The sequence below is a fragment of the Poecilia formosa genome, unplaced genomic scaffold, assembly GCF_000485575.1.
Source record: "Poecilia formosa unplaced genomic scaffold, Poecilia_formosa-5.1.2 Scaffold26, whole genome shotgun sequence".
In the NCBI taxonomy this organism is placed as follows: domain Eukaryota; kingdom Metazoa; phylum Chordata; class Actinopteri; order Cyprinodontiformes; family Poeciliidae; genus Poecilia; species Poecilia formosa.
This window is the reverse complement of record NW_006799965.1, coordinates 642849-652374: the sequence shown is the minus strand read 5'-3', so window position 1 is coordinate 652374 and position 9526 is coordinate 642849. Positions and strand designations below refer to the sequence as shown.

The 9526-nt window shown below is 34.7% G+C and overlaps 2 protein-coding genes across 3 annotated transcripts; both read right to left on the bottom strand.

Moving 5' to 3' along the window:
• Window positions 1-213: 213 nt before the first annotated feature.
• Window positions 214-5040, bottom strand: LOC103135510 (uncharacterized). 2 transcript variants are annotated; one of them, XM_016669545.1, is made up of 6 exons: window positions 2783-5040; window positions 2103-2432; window positions 1645-1902; window positions 1441-1545; window positions 1167-1268; window positions 214-1070 (listed from the first exon to the last, which is right to left on the bottom strand). In XM_016669545.1, exons 2-6 carry the CDS (start codon window positions 2188-2190, stop codon window positions 880-882), a joined length of 744 nt encoding a protein of 247 aa, XP_016525031.1. In that variant the 5' UTR covers window positions 2191-2432; window positions 2783-5040; the 3' UTR covers window positions 214-879. The 2 variants fall into 2 exon arrangements, with proteins under 2 accessions (XP_016525031.1, XP_007548339.1); XM_007548277.2 differs by having other exon boundaries at window positions 2915-5040.
• Window positions 5041-5489: 449 nt separating this feature from the next.
• Window positions 5490-8760, bottom strand: LOC103135509 (uncharacterized). Its single transcript, XM_007548276.2, has 4 exons — window positions 8585-8760; window positions 6945-7265; window positions 6616-6723; window positions 5490-6481 (listed from the first exon to the last, which is right to left on the bottom strand). Exons 1-4 carry the CDS (start codon window positions 8631-8633, stop codon window positions 6357-6359), a joined length of 603 nt encoding a protein of 200 aa, XP_007548338.1. The 5' UTR covers window positions 8634-8760; the 3' UTR covers window positions 5490-6356.
• Window positions 8761-9526: the final 766 nt, after the last annotated feature.

The following is a 9526-nucleotide window of genomic DNA, read 5'->3' as shown; positions in this document are numbered from 1 at the left end:
CCACACACCCACACACCCACACACCCACACACGCACACACACCCACACACACACATACACACACACACACACACACACACACACACACACCTTAAGGCATTTTTGAGAGACCAACTAACCTATCTGGCATTTTTTTTTTTTGGCAAATAACACTTGTAGACACCTCACTGTCGTGTTTGTTGAAGACCCAAAAGACAGCAGGACAAGGGGATGTGAATGGCATAGTGGAAGTTTAATGAAAAAGAAAAAGAAAAACCTACAGAACATGAGAAAACCAAACAGGTGCATAGCAGCAGGAAATGATTGTAAGAGAGAGAGTTAAATACTGAGGCATATGATTACCAGAGTGAAATGAGTGTGATAGCAGAATCAGTCAGCTGTGACAGTAACATGCTGAGGAAACTGAAGCAAAAGGTTACAATAAAATTCAGATACTGGAAAAACAGGACTTAAATTTAAGCAGGAACTGAACTCTACATAAATATAATTAAAGACTAAAAGTCAGAGCTGAAAATAAATTCAGGCACAGAACAAAAAAAGCAAGAGGGATCTTAAAACTAAGGGATGCACGTAATAAAGAAAGCAAATGAAACAGAACAGTAGCTAAGTTCCTTAGTTATGCATGTTTGTTGCATTCATAGTTCTAAAAAGATTTGTTTCATTGTAACCAGTAACAGGAAGAGAGATGAGGAACAAAACATTTTAATGCAAAAGACAGCACACAGATTTGCATAAACACTCTGAGAATCAGACAGCAAGCCTTCAAATATGGATGGATGGAGATTGCTTCCCATCCTCCTTGTTTCTGTTGTCGTTTTGCAGTCGCTGCAAACTTCCCAAATTCCTTACATAGGTTTTTTTTTTTGTTTTTGTTTTTTTTCAGAGATTTGCGTAGATACTGTCATCCACATTTCCATACACACTGTTGTCCATATTTCCATATATCACATCATCAGACCTCCGAGGTTGCTTTTTAACTTTGCCGTACTCCGCTGGGATATCTCTGCTCAGCTCCTGTCGCCTCCTCACCTGATCAGCACTGGTCTGATTTTGGCCATAATTATTTTCTTCTGAAGAAGAGCAGCAAGGAGAGGCACAAGATTAACATCATAATTATGAGCTTCATGTTTGCTTATGAAAACTTAGAAAATTGTGATAAATGGTACCTTTGTAGTTTGGCTTTTTCTTCTTCATACAGAAAATTCCTATGCTGACAAGAAGGATGATTAACAGAGCTCCAAGTGCACCACTTACTATTGGCAATAGCGCTGTTTAAAAGTGAAGAAAGAAAAAAGATTTTTAAGAAAGGTAATGTGATTTCATGAATATTTGTAATTCAAAATATAAATAATACCTTATCAAATTCTCTACAAAAGAGGTTTTCACTTCATAAAATACCAACATAGACTTAAAGTTGTGTTTCTAAATCTGCCATCTTACCCATAATATTATGTGTCTGTGGTAGAAGTTCAACACACCGAGTGTTGTTATCTTTAAACACCCACTTAGATATGTGTACACCATTTGAAGTGCAGTTCACAAAGTCTGTATTCCAAAAGAAGCAAAGAAAAAATATTATTTACATGGCGATCAGAGCTTTTAATTTTAAATAATCTATTTTTGTCCAGGAATTTCCCCACTCACGACAGGTAGATGTGATTTTCTCTTTGAGAAGCGTATTGGCATTAGTCCTGACTGAGCAAACCACTCGACCTGCAACGTTTGGTCTCAGGACGATGGTGTTAGACTCACTATTTCCAGAGAGGAGCTCACGGTTTGAAGGTTTTTGTCCATTCAGAGTCCAGCTGTATCGAGGATTGTTCCCTCCTTCAGAGAGACAAGACACATTCACCTGTCCTTGGGACAAACACTCAGCGAACAGCTGGACAGAGGTCACAGGAGCTGAAGGAGAAATTACAACCAATTTAGAAAATATTTAATTTTCAATGAAGAGCAGAAAAGGCATCAGTGGTTGAATCAAGCTCCCTGTTGAATGAGGGATACATTATGTGTCTCAGTAAAATATAAGAATGAAATCAGTTTTTAAAACTATTAGGTACGTTCTTGTGACTTTATTTAGCTGTAGAAAAATCTTGACTCACCTTCAAGAGACAAATGAAATGTTCGACGTTCTTTCATCTTTCCATCAGAATCAAATATTTCCAGAACATATTCACCACCATCAGTCATCTTGAGATTTCCGATACTAAATGTACCATTACTTAGAATCAAGTGATATTTGTCTGAAAGGGGACCCAAAATAACTTCATTCTTTCTTATCTTAAGGATTATTGACGCTGTATGTTTTATTTGATAACTCTGCGATTCTGAGACGCTGTCCACCAGTTTGACACACACAGTTCCTCCCAGGGGTCCAAAACACAGAGTTCCATTCTGTCGGCCATCACAGAAACTTTCTACTCCAGCAAAGGCTTGAAAGACAAAAAAAGCAAAATTATATTTATGCTTTTGTTCTTACGTAAAGTGCTGATTGCTTGTTTCTGTATTCAAATAAGCATCACTTCCTGCTTCCTGAAACTTTTGCCTTACTTTATGTCACGTTCCCATTTCTTATTTGTTTTCTCCATTTATGTGTCGTTTATTTAAATAGAACAACTCATTCAGTTAATTCCTTTATATGAAAAAAAAACAATTATAGGACCAATCATGTGCTTTTTTACAAAGGAGTTGTGATACTCAACTGAAACAGACAATGCTACGAAACTTTTCTACGAAATTAAAAGTACCACCAAGCCAAACACGTATTATGTGTTACACTTACTATTATCAAGACAGTCTTACTTCCTATCCATAGACATGCACGCTCTTCAATAATGTTCCCGTCTGTATCAGATTGAAGTCAAATGAAACGCAGCATTTTAAACCTGCCATAAAAAACAAAATACTTTCTCACCACAAGACATGCAAAGTAGCAACACAAGTAATCCAGCAACAGCTTCAATGACTGCAGAGCAGTTTCCAGGCCCCATTGTTCAACAGTGAACTGGGTAAAATGTCGTGCTACGAATCAGCCTGAGAAAAAAAAAAAAAAAAAAAAAAAAGATGCTTGTACTGACATGAAAAAAGGAAGTGATGATAACTTAGTCACCTCTAGACTAAAAGACGGAACACCTTTCTCCAACCAGGTTGTATTATTTTTTTTAGTGGTAAAAACTAAACAACTTTTAATTTCTATTTTGTAATGACAGAAGAGCATCACCATATAAACTTTATGTGGTTAGTGTAACACAAATTAGCACTTATTTGGGATCAGCGACCGTAACAGAGGGGAAAAAGCAACAAGTGGTTTTTAAGACTTTTTATAAATACAATTCTGGAACATGTGCCATCTGTATTTGATGGTGATTGAAATTAAAAACTGGTTAACTTGGCAAGAGCAATACACAAACGTGCTTCCTAAATGAAGCACAGGCAGGAGAGACTCTAGAGACCAAACAGATGGTGGATGAAGATTAGGTTATCTGACACATTGCAACATACAGAAAGTATAAAAGTTAATCTTTCTCACGGTTTTAAGATTGTAAAGTTGTTGTTTTTTTAGTTTAAATAAAAGTAACTTGCAGGGAATGTTTAAATGTTCCCTGCAATGTTTAAACAACACATTTTGTGACTGTTTATGTTGTGATCTGGATGATTCGTCAAACTACGTGCACTGACTGCAATTAAACCATAGAAGTTATTCTTAGGAATTGATGCTTGTGGGGTTTTTTTTATGTAAATGAAGGAAGTGTGGGCAACTTATTTTTGTTCCTCAAAACTGCAGAGACCAGTAAAATGTAAATCTTAAAAGTAACACTTAGACAGAAAACCTCACAAAAGTGCTCTGCAAGGCAGGAAACCCAAAGCGCATTTAAAGGGAAAGAGTTACTAGTACATCTAGCAAAGTTATGCTCTGCTCTGTTCAAAAGGTGAACAGAAACAACATAATAACAGAATTGTAACACTTTAGAGCTGCTGTTAAAAAAAAAAGCATTGAGAGAGCATTTGGGTAAGAATGTGTGAGCATCTTTTTACTTGTTTTCTGTCTTGTGTGTCTTGCCTGTCAGTAACTACCTAGACAGGCAATTACTGCCTGAATTGCCTGTCCAGGATGTAGGACAGCTGGCAAAGTTACCTTCCCAGCAGATCCCTGAAAAGGATAAGTGGGAACAGGAAGTGAGCGAGAGAGAGAAAACTCAAAGGTTTGCACTGAATACCATATTTTTCTTTGGGTCTAACCATCTATTTCCTTTTCTTAACCCAAACAAGGCGTTCTCTTTCAAATCTCATTTTGTGTCTAACTATGAAGCGACCAATCATGCAAGAGCTATGACAATCAAGTCTGTGAGTGACAGCCCAGTTACAGGTTTGGGATGGTATAAAGTTACTTTTGTAATTTTTTCTACCTTTTTCTTTTTTACTGTAATAAGGTTTTCACACATTTAAATTGATGGTTTACAAATGCGTTGATCTGAGCAGTGTATAAAATGAAACTGCAAGCAAAACAGACTGTTTACATTCAAGTACTTAGGTTGTTTATTGTTAGGTTTCCCTCTGCTGTTAGACAAAAGGTACTGTTTCTTAGGTTTTATTATACTTTTCTCCCAGTTTGCTTTGTTGTAGAGAAAAACTATTTTATGGATATAATTTTTTATAATGTGATAACATACGTTATATTAAAACAAGTAAATTGCTGGAATACTTTAGGTTACAGATATGCAAATGTTTTTTTGCTGAACTGTCTTCAAATTTTAGTGAAGCTCATAGCATATTTTCCACCCTGATCAAAGTACATTTCATTCATTCATTTCAAGTCAGATACAGCGAGTTAATTTTTACAGTGTCTTGAACAAGCCTTCCCACAGTTTGTTTCTTTTTCCACCTGCAAATCATGTATTTAAATGTGTCTAATTTATATTTTGTGTGATAGACCAGAACAAAGTACAGTACATTTAGGAACAGGAAGAAAAGATCTACACTGTTAAGCAATAGCAACTTTAATTGAATCTTTAATTTATTTTCCGACATGTTTTTTTTTTTTTTTTTTTTTGTGATTGTTGTGCCCTAAAATCACAGAATTTTTGGCACCTTTTTTGAAAAGTTGTGGTCGTAGTTGCAATTTTTTTTTTTTTTTTTTCTGTGGAGGGAGATCAAGATTAGGGTGATGGAAAGGAGCTCATCACTAAAGGCAAATAACCAAAGTATTAGATAAACATTTATCCCAAGATTATTGTGAAGGCTGTAGATCAATTTTGTGCTAATTTTGTAATTAGCACGTTATTTTTCAAAACTGGTTTTTATATTGTGCTGTTTTGAGAAGTGCAAAGTCCGATCTATATTCAACTTCTTAGTTGAATACAATTTTTTTAAATATTTTGGTCATGAGTATTAATAATTATGTGTTTAGTTGTATGATTATTATTTTTTTTACAATTAAAATCCTGAAAATTGATTAATGTGTTTCTATTTAGACTCATAATCTCTGAAAGTTTTTTTTATTCCAGGGCATTCAAGATTACCTTAAATCGATGCCTATTGACTAAGTAGAGTGTGCAGTGTGTGAACTAATCTCAGTAGGAATAGTTCTGTTCTGTTAGAGAGCCATCATGAAGACCGACAGACAGCAAACAGGTCAGGTCAAGTTGTGGAGAAGGTCCACAATGTTGAACATCTCACACAGCAGAACCAATCCATTATCCGAAATTGGAAAGATTAAAGAATCACTGCAAACTGAGTTAGAAATGGACATCCGCCTAACTGTGCAGCAATTCGAACTCCTTATGTCTCTTTATTAGTCATTCATCCTCCCTCACAAAAGAAAGTCATCAGTAATCTTTCATCTCTTTATCATATCACTAATCATTCACCTCCCAGTTCATTAAGTCAGTTTCCTGCTCTGCTCCCATTAGTTAAGGTGATTTTTTTTTTTAAAGTACAAGGCGTTTGTTAGTTTCACCATTGACAACTTTTATTTTGCGTAGGGAGTTGCTGCGGAAAATATGAAGACTAATAACACATGTTTTTCTTTGGACTCCAGCGCATTTGCCTCTTAACTTTTTTTTTTTGTAATTTAATGGGTTGAGTGGTTGCCAATTTCTCAAAACTTCTTTATCAAATTTAACATTACAGTCATGAGCAAATATTGCAATTAAAATAAACAAGCAGTTGTTTTTGCATTGCTAGCAAATATGGTTTCTTAAAAGTTACAATGACTAAAGATGAGCAAAACATCTTCAGGGGTCTGCATCGTCATCTTCTCTGTGGATCTGCAATGAGTGCTGCAGTCTTTACCAAAGCAGACAACAGTTCATTTCATCTGCATATAGTTTCATTTCTTCAGTCAAATTTGACTGGAATCATCCTACAATCTTTATTTGGCTGTACTCCACCTCTTCCTCCATGTTTTGCTTTGCTGGCTTCCTCTCTTGCTGTTGCACCACTCTGATGTCAGCGTAGGTTAAGTCAGCAGGGAGTTCTTCTCCTGTAGAAAAGCAAGATTTAGTCACTCAACAGATATTTTGCCAAATATTCTTCTAACTAGAGTTTTGACTATTTCTCTCCTACAAGATATAAACGTTTACGTTGCAATAGTTAGAAATAAGCATTAATTAGTACCTTTTCCATTTTGCCTTTTCCTCTGAGCACAGATGACGATTACACAGACGACATAGATGGAAAACAAAAGCAGAGCAGAGATTGCTCCAACTCTTAGTGGGGATTGGCCTGTTTCAAATACAAAGAAAGTTAGTAGAGTGGAAAATAATAAGAAAGCACCAGTCAGTTCTGCTGCAATGTCAGACATCAACAGGTGCAGTTGTTTTTAGGTTCACATAGGTCATGAATGGAAAAATTATACAAATAATTTCAAATATGCAGATTATCAAGAATTTACCAATTCAGTTTTGTGTAAATTTACCAATTTGAATTTGTACGCCAGACTTTACCTTCAATGTGCAATTGCAGAGTCCGTTCTCCTGTTATTTTTCCATCAGAATCAAAAAGTTTAAGTGTGTATTCACCACCATCACTGCTCCTAAGGTTGCTGATCCTAAATGTCCCATTGCTGGAGATGAATTCAGATCTGCTCTTTAATGTGTTTGTCACAAGTCCATTGCTTCTCCAAATTAGTACTATTGTTGTTTCTTTTGTCCATTGGAATCTTGTTTTTTCTGAGACCTCATCCATCAGGTGAACAAACACAGTTGCTCCCCAGGGTTGAAAACACTGAGCTCTCTCCTTTCTGCCATCACAGAAAGTTTTATTACCTGAATAGTAGAATAATGAAAAAGTGTAAGTGAGCTTCTTTAAAAAAAAAAAAAAAAGATTTCAAATAACACAATTGTTTAAAACTACTTTGTAAAAACACATATAAAGCCTTCATTACATTTTGCTCTTACAAGTCATAAAACACACAAACTTTGTTTTGAAGATTTTCACTGTCATAAAGTTGATGTCGTTTTATAATACAGTTGAAACCAGAAGGTTACATACACCGAATAAAGAGACATATACAAAAACAAGTTCTCACTGTCTGAAGTAAAGCATACAGAAAGTTTCTGTATGCTAAATGTCCGCAAAATTAGTGAAAATCTTTTTTTTTCTTTATTTTAGACATTTTTTTTTGTAAATTTCTTTGAATTTAAAAGTTCACGTACATTTGCAAAGTGTCAGGGATAATTTTCTTTTAAACTGTATGACTTGCTAGTTTGGTGACGTTCTGGTCCGTTCCTCCTGACACAACTTTTGTAACTTTGTTCAAAATATCTTGAACTTTTGTTACCAACTGATTACTGATAAATTACTTGTACCTAGACATTAAAATCTGGGTACATTTAACACTATTGTGTTATTTTAACAAGGACACTACTGTGTAAAAACACATAATACAAAATATAACACAAAATTACATTATTGTGTGATTTTAATAAATTTTAATGAACATTAAAATCACACAATAGTAACAATTGATTTCTTTAAATAGTTTAATTGTCTATATCTCAACACAACACCCTGGTTATATTCAAAAACTTTTAGAAATTGTCAATGAAATAAATTGATAAAAGTTTAGTTTAGTTATAATTATAACTAAACTTTTAGTTTAAAGTTTTAGTTATAATTATAGGAGCAAGTAAAATTCACATCTATGCCACATTTTGATGAGGTTGTAAAATGATAAGTTGCTCTATAACATTTGAGCTGGACAGTTAAAGTTACACCTCTGTTGTTCAGTATGATGTATTATGAAGACTCTTGTTTTTCGAATCATTTCAAGAACTTTCAAAAGTTGTTTTTCAGCTCAAGATTGTTCTGTAAAAAATATTTAAAGCTTCTAATAAAAAAAAAGGAAGAATGAGGAAGGAAAGAAAAAGCAAAACTGGAAGGACATGGTCAGATCAGAACTTTACTCCTTTCAATAAAAACAAAAGTCGCAGACGGCATAACACTTGAACTGCCAAGAAACACGAACAAATGTAAAATTAGGCTTATTTTTAATTAAGGTCACCAGATGCAAAAAAAAAACCAAAAAAAACATTGCTATGTTGTAAATAAAACACTGGTTATTCCACATGTAATAATAACTCACCATAAGAGACTCCTATGAGCAGAAACAGCAGTCCAACACTGGCTGCCATGTCCTTTTACATCTGTTGAAACAGCAACTGTCAGGAAGTGCTAAGAAAATAGTTATCATGCTCTGATGACCATGATCACTCTGAATCAGATGAACAATCAGAAGATAGGCTTAATATCCCCACTGCACAGAGGTGAAAAGGGAAGTGAATATATCATCACATGAAGATGTTACTTAAGCGAAATTGACACATAAATCTTACACAACCAGCTGCATCAGCTCAGGACTAAAAAAGCAAAAAGGGCTGGAGTAAAAACCCCAAAACAGAACCAAACCCACAAATATTACCAGTTTCATGAAAAGGGACGTTTTAATAAACCAGGTGTTTTAGATGATTGTAGCTGGAAAAGTAAAGAAAGCTTGTTAACACTTTATTTGAAGGGGTGTGCATAAGACTGACATGACACTGTCATAAACATGACATAACATCTGTCATGAACATAAAGAAGTCTTTATGAATGTTTATGACAGTTGTCATGAAGTGTCATTCGGTAAATAATGACACTTTTAATGCAAAGTTGCTCTAAAAGTTGCATTGAAAGTCCATTAAAAATGCCAACTTTGCATTGATCCCTAAATATCAAGAAAACAATTGCAGTTGTGATGCAGCAGAATAATGTAAATTCAACAAAACCTGAAGTATAAGTTCAGCCTTCAATGTTATCCTCCTCTGTTCCTCAGTCAGCGCATGTCATCACTCTGCTTAGAAATTACAAATTGCCATGACTTTCTATGTCCTCATACAGATTTTGGTTTAAATAAAAGAAAGGAGTTTGAGAAAAATCAAAAAGAAACAAACTCAAAGTATTTGTAAGATAAGCTTACAGGAAAAGAGCGATTAACTCTGAAAATGAATCAAAAACATAATTTAATCTTAAAGATGCTCAAAGAAAC

Coding starts and splice junctions, on each gene's coding strand:
- LOC103135510 (XM_007548277.2), bottom strand. CDS start 2,990: ATGGGGCCTGGAAACTGCTCTGCAGTCATTGAAGCTGTTGCTGGATTA. Junction 1,903..2,102: donor ATTTCATTTGTCTCTTGAAG/GTGAGTCAAGAT, acceptor TTTCTCCTTCAG/CTCCTGTGACCTCTGTCCAG. Junction 1,546..1,644: donor GAAAATCACATCTACCTGTC/GTGAGTGGGGAA, acceptor TTTGGAATACAG/ACTTTGTGAACTGCACTTCA.
- LOC103135509 (XM_007548276.2), bottom strand. CDS start 8,633: ATGGCAGCCAGTGTTGGACTGCTGTTTCTGCTCATAGGAGTCTCTTAT. Junction 7,266..8,584: donor GCTCATAGGAGTCTCTTATG/GTGAGTTATTAT, acceptor TCTACTATTCAG/GTAATAAAACTTTCTGTGAT. Junction 6,724..6,944: donor TCTGCAATTGCACATTGAAG/GTAAAGTCTGGC, acceptor TATTTGAAACAG/GCCAATCCCCACTAAGAGTT.